The sequence below is a fragment of the Aphelocoma coerulescens genome, chromosome 2, assembly GCF_041296385.1.
Source record: "Aphelocoma coerulescens isolate FSJ_1873_10779 chromosome 2, UR_Acoe_1.0, whole genome shotgun sequence".
NCBI lineage: Eukaryota > Metazoa > Chordata > Aves > Passeriformes > Corvidae > Aphelocoma > Aphelocoma coerulescens.
The window spans coordinates 64,123,342-64,143,734 of NC_091015.1; the positions used below are offsets into that span (position 1 = coordinate 64,123,342).

Genomic DNA, 20,393 nt, shown 5'->3' on the forward strand with positions numbered 1-20,393 from the left:
CTGCTGGCAAAGTGAGTTATTAGGTAACTATCAATTTTGAGCACCTTCGGCTAAGTTCTTGTCAGGGAACAAATACAGTTTCTGCATTGGTTTCCTAAGCCAAGGCTCCCTCTGAATTTTTGCATGTTATTTTCTGCAGTAAAACATAAAGGCCATGAAGCGTTTGTGTTGTATGCCATTTGTGAAATTTAGTATCTGGGGTTGCGGTGCCTTGTGAATACAGTAGGGATGCCAGGGTAGTTGTCGTAAATAAAAATAATTGATATTTTCTTAGTACACATGACCTGATTATTGGAATCAACTTCTGGCATGCCTTAATTTTGTATGTCAGTAGGGATGCCTTTGCACATAACTTGGAGCTCAGTTAAGTGGCTCAGGTGGGTGTGAGGACCGGCTGCTGTCTCAGTAAGTGAGCTGTTAACTCCACCCTGCACGTGTGTCGGTATGTGTTCCGGTTTGGCCAAATTTAGAAATATATCCTCTGAGAGAAGGCACAACCGCCCCTCCCCCACCAGGTTCGGGAAAAAAAAAATTTTCCTCGAAGGAAAGTGAAGAAGATAAAACATTTATTTAACAAACACACGGGAAAGGAAAATAATGTTAAATGGTAAAATCTTTCGCTGTAGAGGAAAAACCTGGGAAAGCGTTAGAGTCCTCCCTTTGGTCTCCTCGGGGCTGGGGCTTGGGCCGGGGCCAGGCCCTCTGTGCCCGGTGGAAAGTCCTCCTGATGTGCTCTGATGTTAAAGCAGTCAAGCAGTCCAGTAGAAAAGGGAGAAAATCCGAAATTCCAGAGAAGGAAAAGTTCAACTCTCAGTCTCTCTCTGGAGAACAAGAAACTGGAAAAACTGGCCAAAAGCTGACTGGAAAACAGCAAGCCGGGTGCTTCCTTGCTCCCCTGCTGCAGCTGGGGAAAAAAAAAATCTGCTATCTTTATGTGACCTTGAAAAAGCTGCAAACTGCTTTGAGAAAGTTTTGCTCAGTTTTTTTCCTTCCCCCTCTCAGGCTCAGTTTAGAGGCATCAAAAGGGACAAAAATTAATTTCGGGACATAGGCAGCGATATGGGATACACATCAGAAGGTCACCCCAAGACAGTCTGTCTGCATAGTGTTAGATAGTGAGCTCATCCTGAAAGTAACTTTCTGTTCTAGACAGCCAAAGATATTGGACCATGAGGGGCAGATGTAGGTGATGTAGCTGCACTAGAAAGTCTCATGTATACCAGCGGAAATGTCACTTGCTGTAATTCCTTTGTTTGGGAGAGCTTTTTTTTTTTTTCAAACGATGTGAATTATATCAAAATATCATAACGGTAGTGCTATTAATTTTGATTTAGTAAGGAATTGAGTAGGTAGCTTTTGGTATTCAGGAGAGAAAATAAGGTTTTTATTAGGAATTTGATGATACTTTGCATTGGACTTTGTGTGTTGTTCTAGCTCATCCAATCAACTGGCAGTATTACACCACAATGTTTTAGTTCTGTTCTCACTTGGTTGTTGTTAAGTAGAGTTTAAGATGCACAAAGATTCTATGTAACAAACTGTAATTTCCTGAAAAGTTACAGCAGCTTGTGATTAGAGACTGGGAGACTGACAGACAAACAGTTGTGCTTGCAAAGTCAAACATAAACTTCAAAGGATGCCAGGATTTTACTCCATCTTCCCTTGATTCCCATGTAATTTCTACTTGCAGTTTCCCAACTGGTGTCACAAGTACAGACTACAATGATAACCCTTCTATGGGATGTGTGTTTTAGAGATGGGCCTATCTGTAGTGAGTAAAATGGAAGAAACACATGACAGTAATTGTGGTAACACCCTGCACTAAGCTTCCAGTAGCAGGTAGAAGTGCTGCTTTGCTTCTCTCCCATCTGCTGTGATGGTCATTATCGGCATCAATGTGAGCCTCCACTAATGAAGAGGAAGCCTTTGCTTTTGGTGAACAGGTCACAATAAGTGCATTTTATAAAAGCATGGAAAATAAATAAATGTGAGAAAAAATTACACTGGTTGTCAGTGCATTAAATTTTCTTCCTTTTCCGTTTTTCTCTAAGCTGTTGGTAAGGGTGTAATTTTTTTTTTTGTCTTCTCTGGTGGAATTCTGTACCTATTTATCTTACTCTTCAAAGATTCCATAAGATTTGAAATTCTGGCTTCTCTCTTGCTTGTTCTTTGTTTATATCATATTTTATTGTTAAAATGCTTACATTCACTGCCAGTGTATTAGTTGTAATCCTTTATTGCTATTGATAAAGATAAATACGTTAAGTAAATCTTTGTTTTGCTGACTTATTTGAGGAGGCATTGCATCAGCAGATTTTCTCAGTGGACAGACAAGAGATGAGCAGGAGTTGACTTACAAAATTTTTTTTGTAGGGTAGAAAGAATCATTATCTTGCCAGAGAGAGATGTTTTAAAGGTACAGTTGTTTGAAAGGCGGGAGAAAGCCACATCTTGTGTTAACATGGGATGAGGAGGAGAAAGTCATTGAATGCTGGATTTCTATGGAAAATGGTTTGAAATTATGTAAGTTTAAAATAAGCCTATTAACAGCTAAATAGTTGAATAGTAAAGCTGGTTTGTGGATAACTGGAGAATGCTATTCTGCTATGGAAGTCAAGATATGGGCAGTTTCTTTGGAAAATTTGCTACTGCTTCTGGAAGAGGGGAAGCTACCACAGGGACAGATTCTCAGATGATCCAGTCACTCTCTTTTAGGGTAACTGACAACAGTGTCCCTGCTGCTCCTGAGTATCAGTGTGGCACTCAAGCACAAATCGGGTATGAATCACGAAGATTGTCCTGAGTCTGTGTTACTTCTGCTTTGTCTTTCATTTCTTAATAAGGGTTTAAAAGTGCTTTTTAAAGGGAAATACTGCTCAGTTGTGTATGTACTTAGTTATTTACTTCTTTGTTTTTTGTGTCCTTTTCAGGAAACCAGGTCTAATGAGGAATCAACAGATGAGTCTGAGGTAACCCTTCTTAAAATGTTTCACACTCGAATCTGTGTCAGTGCGGTCAGTGCTAGTTTTTTGTCAATATGGAGTGAAAAATACTACTTCACTGGTTGTTTTTAGAAGTTTGGCCAGTATTATGTAGCAAGGATTGTTAATCTGCATTTAAATTGTTAAAAAGAAGCTGTGAATTGCTATTAGAAGCTTCTTTATATTTAAAAAAGCCCCACAATCACCCCATTATAGTAAAATGAATTATTTTGAGAGACAAATTCAAGTGTATGTGCTTCTGTTTCAATAAAATGAAAATGTGAGTCTAATTATATAAGCAGTAATACTACATTCAAGTAATTACTTTGGTATTTTAATAGTTTCACAGTCTAGACTTAATCACGTCCCATAGACTCTCTGTTCTTGAGATGATGTTTTGTCACTAATCGTCTCATGTTCTGGAGAGGTCTGCCTACACTGCTGTAGGTGATGGGAAACGGGGGCTGGGGGTGAAGAGAGGAAGGGAGCTAGGAGAGAATTCAAGAGTTTGTCCCTGAACAGTAATGTACTAACTCCAAACCTGTCATCACTGAAGGAACCATAAAAGATCTGAAAGACATAATTGACATCAGGGTGGTCTAGGATAGCTACAGGAAGGAAGAAATAGAGGTGTCTGAGCAACTTCAGTTGTGGCCCACTAGCAAGAACAGAGGACACAGAGAAGGTTATTACCTTGAGTGTTTTCACCCATTATGTATCTAAGTCAGAATAGCTCCTAGACTTATAAAACTTTAATAGACTTGCTATTAGGAAGATTTTCTGTTTTTTACCTAGGGACAAATCTCCATGCTTGAGATCTGGGTTTAAGCACTAAGCAGACAGAAATCCCAATTTCTGTGACAGTAGATACTGCAGAGACTGTAGTGGTGGATTCTGAAAAAATCTTTTTGCAGTGGAAGGTGGCTTTGCTTCTTGTGAGATAATTGTTTTCTTTCTTCCATTGAATGGTTGTCTTCAGTGGCACTGAACGACAATACTGGTGAGAAGCAGGGTTTTTTTTGGCCCTTTAACATTGCTCTGTGGAACAGCTACTGGGACCAGACTTTTTTTGCCCAGTGTGAAATGCTTTCATTTTGAATAGTGCTTTGTGATGTGAAGTGCAGATAAACAATCACTGGGCAACGACTCAGTACTTAGTAGAATAGTAATCCTCTCAAGGCTTGACATTCACAGGATAGTGAACACAGATACTTACCTACTGAGGTGATTTTTTTTTTCTTCAAGCCTATTGCAATGAAAAACTGGCACTTTTAATGGCCTTTCAAGATTTCAGCTGGTACTAAATCAGTATTTACAGCAGAATTAATCATAAATGGGTTGCCAGGTTGGTGGGGGTTTACTGTTTTTTACCTTAAGGAAAAATAGGCATCATGTATCTTTCACAGAATTGAAAGTCCTAAAATTTCAACTAGACTTACGTTAAAGTTGATGTCTGTTTTTCATGTTAATTTCACATGCAGAGAGAAGTGAAAAGGAAATTTATGTATTAAGAATGCAGACGTTTGGTCTAAAGAAGTGTCATTCTAATGTCTGTGAAAATGATTCACATTAGTCGTCTTTGAGTATTAAGTCTAGTCTGTAGTATCTTGATCAGTAAATAGTTAATAGAATGAAACTGATTAGACTGTTTCTAATGATTGTTCAGATAAAACCAAAATGGCAAAAGCACAAAGTGTAAATGTTCTGAGTGCTTGCTTATATTATTTGAAGTATGGTCAGAACTACGATCAAACTGATGGCTTCGCTCCTAGCTCTTGTGATCATAAAATTGTAATTATTTCTTTTGGGTGGCCTATAGTTTGAATAATCAGGGATGGATTTTATGGTGGTGGTTCTAGAATCAGACTCTTAATTCTTTCAGCCTGCGTTTAGTTTTAGCCATTAAAAAATATTGTATTTATGGCATGGTCTTCATAGACATCTTACCATAGTACTAAAATTTTTTACACATACAATTACTCTTGCAATTAATTAAATTTATATTCTTCATATAAAATTGAATATTGTTGCCGTGATGCTGGCCAGGTGGCTAGCTCGTGGGCCGAGAACCAGGCAATAGCCTTGCCTGCCACAGCAGCAGAGGACGGGTGCCAAGCGAGAGTGGGAGGTTAAGCGAGGTCCAAGCAAGGCTCGCTTTAGCCACCGATGAAAAAGGCGCAAGGAGAGGCGAAGCAATGAGGGACTCTTCTCAGGGGGACAGGAACGGGTTTATTGGAGCCCGGGAGAGAAGGGTCCAGAAGAGCAAAGAAAAGTCTCTGACAGGGGCTTTTCTACCCCACTGCTCAGGGCGGAGCAATCATAAAACATCCAATAACAGAACAGACAAGGGGTGTTACATAGGCGGGGATACATACAACTTAACCAATGGGGAGAGAGGTAGGCGGAGAGGGTGAGCACAGCAAGAGCCATGGGTCACCACAAGATATTGTTACTAATGGTTCCAGAGGGCGCATGATACATATCCAACTTACATCACAGATATGTTTTGTATTATGGAGGAATGCAATAATAAAATTTCTGATTTTGAGTAAACTATGCTCCTGTCTGAACTGGATGTCTAAACAAAATACAGATTTTTTTTTTTTTTTCCCCGATGTTTTTACACTTCTGTGCTATTATCTTAGCAAAGAATCAAATATACATTAATTCTGTCTCATGCAGCAACTCTCTTAACTATCATTCCTTTAGCATTTTCTAGCAAATAAGATTCTGATGCTATTTTGCTACCTGCTTGGTTTGTTTTGAATGACTGACTCTTTAACAATTGCCAGGATGCTTATTTGCACAGACTTGGTGGTAGTGCTTAATAGTAGGCCTCAAATGTGGGAGTCTGCAAAAATTGACTGTCTTGAATGTACGTCATCTAAAAGCTCATAAGTGTAAGTTTGGTTCCAGTGATGGCTACACAGGAAATTGAGTTCCTAAAGCTGCCCCAGTGTAAAATACTTCTCAGCTGTTGAAGTCAGAATGTGTAAAACGCAAAGGTATCAACTAGCACAGATGGTGAATTTGTTCAGATGTTTAGCAGACCTTTCTTTCAATACAGAGATAGCTGTAGTTACTTGTAAAATTTGTAGACCTTGTAGCACTTGTAGAAATGTAATAGACCTTTCCTGGTAACTACAGTACAGTTGACACTTTAGTATCATGTTCTTATATATAATTTGGGATATTACAAGCTTTTTCTTTTCCTGTAGTCAGGCTGCTATATATTATGCCATGGTATAATGAGGAAGTTGTGTATCTAATACTCCTCTAATTCTTTGGAGAAAACCTTGTTTTGTGAAGTAATTTTACTGCAGTCTTGAAGCACAAGTATTTTCTTTTTGTATCTTTGGCTTTAGACATTTGGTTTTAGTGTTTTTTGAAGGGTTTTTGTTAGGGTTTATTAATTGTTTTTCTGGAGTTTATTTGCATGACTTAATCCAGTCTTGTCCAATCATCAAATATGCAGCCAGATTTGAGGCTGGATCTGAGCAGGTTGGTTTAGCTGAAAAGTCCTAGTACAATGTGGTTTCATTGGCTTATTTAATTTTATTTTATAGCACCTGAAGCTAAATGTTTGGACTGTCACATTTGATGAGATCTAAAAAGTAGATAACAAAGTAATCTGACTTTTGGCTGTTTGTAAACTGTGGAGGAGAAAAAAAATCTCCATAAATTATGTACAGCCTGAATATGAATTTATTTTCAAATTATTCTTCCTCCTTGCAATGTGTTTCTGTAAAATCTTGCTTTTCTCAATTGAGCTGTTTTCTGTCAGACAGGTAGTTATGTTTTGCCAGCTAATTAGCAAGGAATAAAAGGCTTAAATTTTTCTCCTCCTTTCTAATTTACTGCAGGGGTTATGAGCAGATTGTGCTGATCCAGCATGTGACTTTTTTACAGGAAGCACCCTTTCAAGAACAAATGTCCCTGGAATTATAAATGAATGCTATGTCCCAAGAAATAATCCTTGATTATGTAAGGCATGTCACTGATGGTTTGTTGTTGTTTTTTTTTTGACGCTGCACTACAGCAGAAATTTTTTGGTTTGCAATTGTTTGCTTGTTAAACTACAAAAGAAAGCCATGTTGGTGCAGATATTAAAGTTCTGCAAAGAGGTATTAGAATAGTATTTTTTTTAAAAAGGTGCATTGATATCTGTATTCCTGCTTTTTTGTTAGATACATGAGTGTGTTAGTCATCAGTATTGCACATATTTTCATTCTAGCACTTCTATTTTTATATGTCCCCTTCTTAACTTTTTTTTTCTGTTTTGATCACTGTTACCCTGTGAAAGGGACGTGTTTGTTCATTTAGTTTCTTGTTTAGTTATTTAAACACTATATTAATAAGTTCTATGAGAGTTTGTAGACAGAATGGTGATGTAGAAATTCCTGGTTAATCCAGTGCTCAAACTATTTCTGGTGGTTTAGAAATATCCCTCTCTGATGCACTTCCACCACTGAAATTAGTAGTGCTGTTGTTCTTTAAGGTTTTGAAAACTGATCAGAGCAGGAACACAATTAGGAAAAATGTAAGCCTTAAAAAGAGGCAACTAAAAAGCCTTGATATTTCCTTTCTCTTTTCAGTGCACTTCAAATTTTAGTCTTGTAGGTTGGGTCTGGATTAGGTCAAAGCAATTGAATCATTTCAAGTAAATAAAGCATCTGGTGAAAAAGGCTCCTTGTCATACTGTGTTTCCATCAAAATGTTCTCTTAACATGGAGTGTGGAGCATAGGGCTGGAAGAGATAAGCTCTTCCATGGATAGTAACATTTGAAGCGGCATCACCATTGTAAGAAAAATGGATGGTTGAAAAGTAAATTTGGCTACTGTACCTTAGTCCTAGTTGCCTTTTTTTTGTCTCCTATCTGACTTTTTCCAAAGTACTTCTTTTAATCATGCCTCTTTTCCTTATTATTGAATAGCTGTACATTAGGTTATTTTTTAAAATGTAAAATGGGAGAAAAATGCTCAAAAAGTGTATTCTGTTTCACATATATGGGCAGTCTGAGGAGAGATTGCTTCCCTCTGCAGGGCTTTAAATTAAATTGGCTTTTTGGGGAGAATGGAAGGAAAAGTTACATAAATTCCAAGTACAAAGTTCTCCTTATTGATGAAGAAATGTATCATGCAAATAATTTATCAATTTGAGTCAGTAGGATGAGCATAGTAAATTATTTATTGAAGTTTAAATGGAATCTTTTCATACATTAATTTGAAAAACAAGTTTGCAGTGACTAGTAACTAACATTATAATAAACATCATTAGAGGATTGACTTGCAGGAAAAAATGGATTATTACTATATTCTTTTAGGATGTTCTGATTTTGAGTGAAAATTAGATACTTCATTTAATGAGCTATTAATATTAACCAGAAGTGCCTGTTCTATCTGTATGTTGTGGAATACAGAGAAAGTAAAAATGCTGCTCTGCTTCCTACGTGAATTAAATGCAATTGCAAAGCTACTGTGTTAGCAGAGTATGCAGATGTGGCTTTTCCAAAACACTAAATGTATTTTTCTGCATGGAATAACACTCTTGGCTGCAAAAAGGAAGTAACAGTGAAATTCAGCTCTTCCCCAGTGGTGGGTAGGTGAGCTTCAAAAACTGCTATTCCCAAAACTGCCCTGTCAGCTTTTCATATGCAGTAGATCACAAGGTGGCAACTGGGTTGCTTGAGTAGTGTTCACAGGGGAAACAAATGTTTGCCCAAGTTCCTTACTCAGCAAAAGGACAATAAAAGTAGAAATGTGTAGCTTCATTGAGATTTGAACTGTGTTTGGATTTTTCTGTGCTGGAATTGGATTTGGACGTGGAAGATAAAACAGCCTATCCTGTGCTGCCTCTGTATGGCGCACTTGGTGTGGATGGACAGATCCTATGGTTTTGAACAATGAAGTGGATTTGGAAGTTTCTGGTGTTCTTTGTTATGCACAAAACTACCAGTAAAATAAATTGATGGAAATTGAAATGAAACCAAATTGTATTATATGGACTTTTTACTGCTATTTTTTAAACACGCCATTTATGAGTATTGCTCATGTGCAGTATGTCATCTCTGTGTTACTTACGCTTCGAAACTTGGCTGGTGCCCAGCTCCTTCAAACCCGTAGGAGTAAATCTTCAATTGGTGTTGTGCAAATATAGTTTAATATTCTGTATGCCACAACAGTTTCGCGAAGAAATAAAATGCTCTGTAGTTTGTCTTTCGTCTGTGTGTCATTTCATACTGTAAATGCAGCCCATTTTGAGACATATTCACAGGCAGCCATATAATCTTAATTCCGTGCTTCTGGTGTGTATCTGCATTTTCCCAGGGTATTAAATAAATCCCCGTGGAAAATGCATGGGGAGAACAGAAATTTCTGTTGTGTGAAATTTTACCATCCTAATCCATATTTACCAATTTTACAGCTAGGTACTGGAAAAGCATTGGTGATTTGCCTTATGAACAGTTGTAAAGGAGCAAGATCAGAGGTTATTCACATTTTTCAGTGAACTAACATTACAGTATTTTCACCATAGAATTGCGGGAAAATATTTTTAGCAGCATAAGTCACAAGCATGCTGTTATAGTTTAGAAATTTCAGTCTTCGTGCTCTTTGTTTTCCTGTGTATCAGTAGCTGCAGAATTGAAATGAATTCTTGTGCAAGTTGGAAACTTTAATGGGTTTCTAGCTTTTATTCACTATTGCTCTACCTGCTTTTGAACCAGTGACTTCAAGATGAAATGCTCTTTGCTATTCTCATTCTTAAACCAGTTTTTTTTTCTGCTTTGTTAAAATTTTTCTGTAGGAACAACTTTTTGATATGAAAGTAATGGAGGAAAAGAAGTTTATGCTCTCTCAGTGAGCTTCCAAAGGGTCTGGTAAAGTGCTCAGGATTTAAATTCGACACAGTACATAAAACAACAACTTGCAGTAAAATTGTATTCCAGTTTTGGTATTATCAAGCAGCCTGGTTAAAGGCCTTAGTCTGAGTTTTTCTTGGCATTCCGTTAGTGTTAGAGATTTGATTGCATTGAGAGGAATTGAGTCAGGATCATCACTGAGGTAAGAGCAGAAGTCTGGAAACCATATTCTAGGGATGGAGAAATGGTAATGGTGAAGCTGCACTTTGTAATAATTACACATCTTACTACAGTAATTCTTGTTTGCTCTGCGGCACTTGATTCTTCAGCACAAGTGGGTATATAATCCAGAACAGTGGGGGATGGAGTGCTCTCTTCTGCTTCTGGATTTTTTTTCTTTTGAAGGAAGGCTGGGTAAGACCTAGAAATGGCCATCAGGGAAGGTGTGTTTGCATCACTTTGGAACACAGAAGTATTTTTAAATAACAACTATGGGGACATCTACTTGAGGAGCTTTAGAAAATGAGTTTGAGGTGCTATCTTTTTAAGGACCGAATTAGCTTCTAAATTATACTTTATATGTTTCTTGATTGTACAGAGAAACAATCTTCTAGAGGTTTTGCAACAATGAAAATGTAAATTTTAAATTTTTGTTCTGAATTTCCAGGTATTTTTTCAGAAATAATGATTATATAAATTATTTCTAAACTATAACCTAGGTTCCAGTTGGTGTGAGAAGAAGCAGGACTTGGGCTAGGTGTTTTTTCTGACTTCCATGTCAGAATGGCAGGCAATGGATTGTCTTGTGTACAGTTTCTTTCAAAAGTGGCAGCACCAGAGGCAAACACCAAAGAAGCTTGATGATACAGTAGAAGAACTTTGAGTAAATAGCTGCCTCCTTTACAATGATAGCATTATGTCCTCACTGCCCACCTCAGTAATTTGCATCTTTTTGACAATTCTGACTTCTAAAACTTTCTAAAGACCAACCTTCCTCCTACCCCCATTCTGACCAGATTTGGTCATTGTCTCAGTTTGAAAGACAGGTGTTTGAATGGCAGGAGCCTCCCGTGGAATGGAAAATACCATCCCCTCTGCTCTGAATTTTGAAATTTTGGGGTTTTTTTGGGGTAATTTTGAAAGTAAGGGGTTTTTAGGCAAAGATATGAGAAAAAGAATAACAGTTCTTTACTAGTATGTGTATGCATAACAAGGTGTCTTGGTTTGAAAGACAGGTATCTGCTAAGGAAGGCAGAAGCCCCCCTTGAAGTGGCAGATATAACCCCTTTCCCTCTGAGTTATTATGATTTTGAAATCAAGGGTCTTTAGGCAAAGATGTGGGAAATAGGAATAACAGTTCTTTATTAGATAGATAGATAGATAGATAACCAGTCAAACAAAACAACAACAACTATGACAGTAACAGCAAACACAAACCCAGTCCCAGCCTTCTCAGCTGTCAGGCTATTTCCCCTCGGGTGCAGTTCCGCTCGCAGCCAGCAGGGGCGCTGGCGGCTCCCGGTGAGCAGGGCAGGTGCGATGGTTCCCCCGCGGCTGCAGGGGGCGCTCCGGAGCGAGCTCGGGGAGCACGCGGCTGCTCTGGTGCCCTGGGATCCCGGGGAAGGATGGAACAAAAAAACTTCACAAACCGCTGGGCAGCCGGTCCTGGACTCCCGGAACAGCAGGCTGGGATGGCAGGCTGGAGCAGCAGGCACAAACACAAATCCTGGGTGGCAGACGAGATGTATCCAAAAGGGGAACCCCCCGGGGCTCCAGGCAGGCAGGGTGAGCACGGCTACAGCGTAGCGAAGGCTCGAAACAGCAGCAGTGCAGGGCGGCCCCAGCCCCAGCCTCCAGCAGGGCAGGGAAAGCAGCCTTGGGATCCCGGTGTTGTTTCCAGCAGAAAGGAAAGACGCCGAAAACGGGAACCAGCAGCTCTTCTCTCCGCGGCTTCTCTCTCCAGACGCTGAGAGGGAACTCCCAACACGCCCAGGTGAAACAAAGAGTAGCCAGGCCCACCCCACCCCCAAAACGGGCTGCTCTGCTGCTTTTGTCTTTCTTAAGTATAGTCATTTGTCCCCTAGCAACATGCATATGGGAGAAAATTCCTCTAACAGAAAAAAAAACTAGGACAAGACTAAAACCCCAACACAAGGCAAACAAACAACAACAATGGTAACAACATCAAACAAGAACAGAAACCCCAATAAACAGTCTCTTCCCGCTCTTTAAGCCCTTTCCCCTTTGCTGTAGGCACGGCCACAGCCGGCAGGGGTGCTGGTGGCTCCCGGCCGGGCAGGGCAGGTGCAATGATTCCCCCGCGGCTGCAGGGGGCGCAGGGCACGGGTCTGGCCATCTCTCTCCACGTGGACAACGGGGGACGGGCTCGGCAGAAGGGATGGAAACAGGGCTTCCTTTACGAACCCCCAGGGGCACCCGATCCTGGTGCCCTCTCTGGATTGCAAAAGAAGCTGTAGCAGGGATGAGCAAACTCCCAGAGTGGTATATGAGATGTATCGGACACTCGGCAGCTGTAGCTGAAACTGCAGATCTTCCACGCAGGCCAGGGGCTGTGAGTTACAGTGTAGCAAAAACTCAGAGCAGTGGTAAAAAAAATGGCAGGAGAGGGGCAGCGACAGCCCAGCTCCCAGCAGAGCAGAGAGACGCTCCCTGGGAGGGTGAGTGGGCTGGGGATCCCAGGGTTTTCCCCTGGGACACTCCAACAGAGTCCCTCTTTAAGTGAGGTAGGGTGTTAACAAGGTTCTGGTGCAGTGACTGCTCCCATGAGCAGAACTCCTCTCACCATAGAAGGCAGCAGAAGACAGAACCCTGCAGTGGTGGTGAATTCTTGCCACAGCAACTGCAGCCTCCTTCCCATCTGAATGCCGAGAGAGCGAGAGAGAGCTCAGAGCTGCACCCAGCCCCTTACCCCAGTCCAATTCTTATGGTATCTCTGCCCTCCACGAGAAACCTCCAGGTAAAAAGCAAGAGAAGCCTGCTGGACCTCCCCTGAGATGTGGCTCCTTGTCTCTCTTAAGTATCTGGTTGTTATTGTCTCCTAGCAACACATATGGAGGAAAATTCCTTAAGAGAAAGAAACTAAAAGGAGAATTCCTAAACCCCAACAGTCATCATCTTTAAATAAATTTTTCCTAGTGGTGCTGAGGAAGAAAAAGACTCTGCTGCTATGCACACTTAATGCAATTAATAGTGGGTCCAATTACTTGAAATTTCTGTGAAGAACATATTTGCTTTTAGGGTAGAAGGAAGCAGACAAATGTTCAGAAATATTCCTGGGTTCCTTCTTATATCAAATAGATAATACACCAATTTAATTTGTAGGGTTCAAAACTTATACCCCTTGTCCTTAAAGTACAAGTGATACTCTGATGCCTGCAGTCATAAAGCAATAGTAGGATTTATAAAGACTGACTATTTTGTGACTGTGAAATGGTAATATAACAAGGAAGAAGGGGAGAAGGCAAATTTATCTCATCACCGGTATAACCCAGTTGTTATTGTACTTAAAAGTTGTGAGCAGGGTAAGCCATTTAGTAGGTAAAGATTGAGAGCTTTTCTTCATTTTCATGTTCTCAAAAAACAAACAAGAAAACTATTCATTGTTTTTACCAAATAGTACAGGGCCTTTGATGTGATCTGGGGTGGAAGTCAAAGGGATCTCCCAACTGTGTTGTGACATGATGATGTTACTTCCTTAAATTCATCAACAGATGTTAGCAATTTGTTACAGTTTGCTGCTTAATATTTTCTACTTTAAGATTATTAACCCTCCTGCACGTGTTAAGTCTTGTGTTGCTCCCATGTGATATTTTCACTTGCAGTAGGTTTTTTTGCTAGATTTTTTTATTTATTTGCCATATTCCCAAGTATTGCAAATGGGAAGTGTGTTCATTTGCATATGTCAACCCTGAGTTAGTAAATAAAATTCCTTTTTCCTTCCATGTATTATAAGAACATCTGTGCTTTTAAGACATGGAAAGAGGTCATGAAAATACAGGATGGTAATTGTCTGCATTGCCAAATCCATTTGCTTAGTGGTCAGTCTAGATCTTTGTCCTCTGAATGTCTCTGAGTTGGTGTGGGTGTGCAGCTGAGGTGGGAGCTGTGGTCTGGCTTTTCCAAGAACCACCTGTAGTATACTTGGTGAGCTGTTCATGGTGGATTCTGGTGTCTGTGAACAGCTGTTTCATGTCAGGCTATAAGCAGTCATTAAAAACTGTGTCTAGGAAAGCTATGCCATGAGGGTTGCCTGGCTGAGCGTCCAACTGAGGACATGGTAGTTTTGAAGAGGAAGAAGATGGGGTTCCTGGCAGGCACACTGAAAAGTGTTGAAATTGGACTTGGAGTCTAGGCTGAGAGGGCTTGATAAAGTGTTTGAGGGGAGTTAGGGTGTCAGCAAAGGTCCATCTGAGGGTTACATGGGGATGGAGCAGAGGAGATTTGTAAGAGAGAGGCTAGGAGAAGACTTCTGAGCCTTCAGGACTCTGCGGTCTTAAAAGTGGAGGTTAAGTGGGAGCCAGCCCCTTTATGTGTTTTGGATAATTGGATTACAGGCAGGATTGACTGGTACTTGGAAGGCAGTCCTTCAGTCCTTTAACCTTCATAATATTGTGGCAGGCAGAGTCACTGTTTTCCTTTTCCATTCATGTCCCAAAACTGAGAGTAACCCTGCCAGCAGACCTAGTCTTGCAGAGCTGCAGTAGAGAGTTGCTCTGCCTTCATCTTGCCTTGCTGTCGAAATCAGCAAGGTTGAAGAATTTGCTTGCTCCTAGCTGAGCAAGGGTGTCTAAACTGAAGTCTTATTTCTGGGGTGAACCAACTGTATGGTTTTTCAAGCTTAATTTCTGCCATTAAGTACAAGAAAAGTATGGTAAGTCTCAATGTTTTAGCATACAGCTATTAGAAAATTATTTGGTGTGAAATACGGTAAAGAAGGAAGTGAGAAACGATGCACGTAGATATTCCTGGGGTGATACTGAGAATATAGAGGCTTCTGTCTGATTATCTGGGTTACCAGATTATCTGAGCCACAATTAGCCTAAATATGACAAAACTAGAGATGACAGATAAATGAACCTGCTTATCTGAGGCACTTGGTGTTAGATATTTTCTCTGTAGATTTTGGGGAATGGGATTCAGTAAATGTAAAATCAGGTTCATTTATAAATCAGTATCTCTTTACCTTGAATGAATGGAGATAGTTGGGTGCTACCAAAGGTCTGAGAGCAGAACTGGAAAGATAAAGACCAAAAATAGTCATAATTTCTTTATTGCACCAAAGGAGGCATTATGACCCATGTGGTACAATTCCCAGGTGTAGAAATGATGTGAGGGTTTAAATAAAAAGTTTTATCTGTATCTTTTGTCAGGTAGTACTTGTCTCCTCTTGGAAATCTTGTGGCAGTTAACCTTAAGTTTGAAAGGTGCTTGTTGGGCTCCCTTGTCCAAAGTAAGGTTTGCACAGCCGTCCTAGGTGCAGTCCTGCCCTTCCAAGCAATGCTGGTGATATGAACGGCTTGCAGACAGCTGGGGGGTCAGATGATGATGTAAAACCCCACTGATGATGTGCCTTTCATAGCAGTCTGTTTAGAAGTCATCCATTTATTTAGCTTCTCAGCAGGGCACCAGCCACTTGGATAAGTACTCTTTGCTCCCATGTCAAATAGGGGCTTTATAGATGAAAGATCCTTTCCAGCCAGTCTCACAGGCCCTCAAAACTAAAGCTGAGACAGTCAACACCCTGATTAAGACATTATTTCCATTAAAAAAATCAAGAGTTGGAGATGGCTATACCTTGGATCAAGTCGAGATGTCAAAACCAAGAAAGGTAATAAATTATGTTGGCAACTCAGTTCTGCTGGGTATTTTGCTGCACTTTGTGCTTCTGCACATATATAAGAGAAATAAGTAACTATCCCTGGAGACTTCATTTTGGGGCTTGAGGTCTTTTTATGTTGGTTTCTTTTTATATTTGTCATTGAATTTCTATAAGAAGTGAAGCTGCCCCCAGCAGAGCACTAAGGATGTGTTTATTCATTTTTGCATAACTGAAAACGTTCTGTGAACCTTTATTTAAACTCAAAAATCATTTGAGTTGGTTTCTTTGGTTCTACTGGAGATCTTCATCTGGTGTGCAAACTAGTAATTCTGGAGCTCTAACTAGTTGGTTTAATTTTTTTGTTCTGTGTGATAGTGATGACTATTTAAATAAATAAAAGTTCTGATTTCTTACTAGGGTTTCTAAAGGCCTGACCTGTATTAAATGTCAGGAAGAGTTACTCTCATAAATTGCCAAGTAGTCTCTTCTCACTTTTTTGAAGTAATGTTGTGTTTGCACTTTTTGCAGCAGAATGGGGTTCTTTGGTTTGGTTTTGGTTTTGGGGTTTTTTTAATGGGATTTTATAATGTGTCTTAAACATTAAGTACTCAGATAAACAGAGGCAGAGCACTTTGAATGACCCAGTAAGCTGGGGGTATTGTGATTTAGGAAAGGTACTCCCCACTTTAGTGCTCCCACTGAGACTCTACAAACTACCTGCTGCTTGCTTGCTCCCCTCCTCACCTTCCCCTGCAGTGGGCTGGAGAGGAGAGTAGGAGGTACAAAAGGGAAAGCTCACCGGTTGAGGTAAGAACAATTTACTGAAAACAGCAGTGAGATAAGAAAATAACAGTAACTGCCACAGTACTAATAACAAAAGTGTACAAAAGAGAGAGAGTGATTCACATGCAAAAATACTCACAGCACTCTAGCTTGGAACCAGCATTATGAAACCTGTCCTTTCCTCAACCAGAAGGAACCCCTTCTCTTCAGGGAAGGGTTGCCTTCTTTCCACACACCTGGCAATGACATGAGGTAGTGTAGAATAGCCTCTGTGCCCTAGCCATGCCTCTCCTGGCTACTGCAAAAATTAACCCTGTCCTGGCCAGGAGGAAATGAGGTCATTTAACATTTTGCTTATAATGTCTGAAATCAAGGTAAACTTGAAAGAAAGCATGGGAAAAAAAGAGAATTAAGTGTAGGGGTTTTATTTGTCTTTTATTTTTTCAGGCATAGCCTTTTAAGAAGGCCTATGATACTGAGGCCTTGTTGGAGTCGGGTGTGAGTATGTCTTCTTTGAAATTGCTTCAGTGATGGACCTCAGCTATCTTTGTATTGGAGTTTAAATGCTTTGCAGGATCAAAACTTGCAGGCATAAACAAGGCTGGAATGGACACTTAGAGTAACTGGAATTCTAGCTGGGACTGGACAGAAGATGTGCAGCAAAGGGGAAGGACACTTGCCTTATAATGTATGCAATGTTTATTTCCATAAAGTCATTGAAAAACTTTGAGGGCAAGCCATGTGTGGGAGGGGTGACACTTTGCTGTCAGTGCCTGTAACATAATTAGAGTATCTGTAATCAATAGAGCATGTAGTTCATGTGACAGACAGTCCTGTTGGCAGATCCTCTGCTGCAGGAGCAAATGTGGGCTGATGGAATAACTCTGGGAACTGCCCACAGGTTCCTTCTGGAAATTTTCTTCAAGAGGACTGATTTCAGATTTATTTTTTTTTCCTACTCATGATTCCTACACAATAGTTCCTGTAGGCAAAGCTAGTAAAGATGGGGCAGAATATCTGAAGAAGGTTGTGAACCTCTGTTCAGAAAGGCAGGTGAGCATCCCTCAAAGTGACACTTGCCTGTTGAGAGTTTATTGCACAATTTGTGGCTCTTGTTAGTTTTGTAAATCCATTCCAGAAGAAGAGTTGGTAAGTGAGTAGGTGCTGGGTGTATGAAAAGGAATTTGTTTTCAGTTCAGGAGTGTTCAGCAATGACAACTGGAAGAGCTCTTAGTAGGAACGGGTTTGTGTTAGTCTTAGGGGCTAATTAGAGTATTTCATTCAGTTGGAAATGTGCTTTCAATGGGAAATGTTTATGGATACCTGTTCTTTACAGCATATTTTTAGCGATGTAACTGCCAGCTTTAGCATTAAAAGGCAAGTAGAAAATCAAATGGATTATGAGTTTCAAGTTAGCATTCTTGTCATGGAAAAATGGTCGTTGTTTATTTTACAACATCACAAAGGTATCTTCCTCCTGTCAGCTCTGTGGGTCTCCTTCCCTTTCAGAATTTAAGGCTGCTATGTGTGGAGTGCTTTACACATTTTGTGCAGTATTTATTTCTTTTTCTCTCAAAACATTTGTCAAGAATCTCAAAATTCAGTATTGTTGTTTCAGATAGTTTTAGGCATTAAATATTGAAGTAGTATTAAGTGGTGGTACAAAAAGCAGTGTTAACAAAATTTATTTTCAAATTTTTAGAATCCTCTAGAATGGTTTGATTAAAAGTATCATACACTTAGTAAAAATCCATGTAAGTTCAGCAATTGATTTTTTTTATTATTATTTCCCTTTAAAAAGGACAGCTGTGAGTTCTCTTATATAGGGTAAATGTCACTCTGTTTATATCTTAGCTTTGCTGCAAGTCAGGACTTGTACTATTCCTTTAGGTTGTCATAGAAACGCAGCTAACTGACATCTCAACTCAGACTGCTCATGGTTTAATTTGTGGGTTTGCAAGATTATTAAAATTTAACAAAAATTATTGATTTACTTTTATTAACACGGGTTTGTGTTTACTTCAGAAGTTCAAACTGCATAAAAGCTTTTCTTGATACAAAAATACCTTTAAAATTATTAAACTCTGATACTTTAAATAAGAGATCATCAAATGCATTTAATATATCAGAGTCTGAAGCAGTAGAGAAATCTTGAATTTTTGCAAATCACCTTTTTCATTTCGTTTTGTTTACAGTAAAGTGCCCCAACCTCATTTCAATTCACCTTTTAGCTTGACTTTTATTTAACATAGAAGATACCTGTCAAGAAAGCGTGAAATAGGTACATCATCATGCCTAATATTTGGGAGTTTTCATTTTATTTACTTACTTTGAAGCCTGGCAGAATGCTTCGGTGCACTGACTTTTGAAAGTATATACTTTTTATATATTCATGTGCAGAAAAAATTACTTAGTTTTCACTCATAAATAAGACAGGCGAAACTTATTTACAGTAACTTTATCTAATGGTCCACGGATGAATGATTTTATGCAAACTACTCAAGAGATTAGAATTAACTTTTCATGTTGGTTGCACATTGGATGTCCAGACCCCAGCAACATGTGGGATCTTATAAAAACTAGATGACTGGAGTTCAATTTTTACTTTATGAATTTATTCAATGATTGCCCATGCATTTCAAGTGTAATCTTTGTAAGCAATGTACAAAATGGAGTAATGTATTAATTGGTATAAAATGGACACATACTTTCTTACGCCCTCCTTCCATCACATGTATGCTTTTTACTTTGACTTTACCTCCTCCCTCCACCTCATAGCCATTTATTAAGGATCTGTAGGCATGAGGAATTTGACTGATTTATATACAGACCTGTAATTTGACATTGTCATTCTGTCTAGTAACAACTTTGTTCAGTGTTAGATTTACTGAATAAAATTGTTTCTTGGTGGACATTTTGACACCTCACTTCATACTCCTACATCATACGCTGCTGACATCCCTGTATTAATCTAATTTGTATTCTGTCATAAAACTCTCACATAACATTTTAAAACAGACTCTCTTTGCAGCATGTTTCTATAAGCATGGGGCTAAATATTGGGTGTTTCCATAGCTATGTATGGCTTTTTTGTGTTTTTTATGAGGTTATGTACATGTTACCATATATGATGGTAGCACACATAGTATGGCTGTACTATTTAACTTGGGAAAAACTGGCTTTAGTATTCCAAAGGCAATTTAAACAAAATATGTTTTATTAACCAGTTAACATGTCTCTTCCAAATTTATTTTTTGCATCATTGACTACAAGAAAGTGTTGCACAAATACAGTTCTGCCATAGGCTGACACTGCATTTTTAGGAATTGGAAGGCAGTGGTTGGTGGGAAGTCAAGGCACTCCTTTAAGTAGAGCACTGCACTGGTATATTCTGGTTGCTTCGGAATGAAAGATGTGTTTTATGTGGGAAACATACACAGTGTTGATATATTCATTACAGTCAATAGCGATTGTAGGAGAATATTATTGCAGATATACTGTTTCCCAGTGAGGACCAAGGGATATATAAGGGTTTGTGTATGTCTGTGCATATATAAGATTGACTGAGACTTATTGAAGCCTGTGGAATCTTTCTGGCATTGTACTTCCATAGACCGTCTGTTACGGATAGATGCCTATGACCAAAGAGCTATTTTGCAACTTGGATTTTCTTTTCCTAAGAGATAAACATGTTGGGTCTTCTTTGATCAATACATTTGCTGCTTGGGGTTTTTTTTTAGCTTGGTTTCCTTTCTCTTCACTCTTTGCCCCATGATCTTTCCTTGCATTTAAGCAGTGATTGGGTGATAATACCTAACATACTTGAAAAGAAAGAGAGGAAAGCTTCAGTATTTACCAGAAAAAATCCTAACATGCAAAAGGTAAAGGTGATTCATAGGAACATACAGTGTCCAGATCCTTTTCCCAGAA

General features: G+C 39.3%; 1 protein-coding gene across 2 annotated transcripts in view; it reads left to right on the forward strand.

The window, feature by feature from the left end:
- The window catches only part of VPS41 (VPS41 subunit of HOPS complex), a 122,543-nt gene that overhangs the window by 1,523 nt on the left and 100,627 nt on the right, over nt 1-20,393 (forward strand). For both annotated transcript variants that reach the window (XM_069007822.1, XM_069007821.1), the window contains exon 2: nt 2,931-2,969. In XM_069007822.1, coding sequence (XP_068863923.1) covers nt 2,931-2,969 — 39 coding nt within the window. The remainder of the gene's footprint in view (nt 1-2,930; nt 2,970-20,393) is intronic.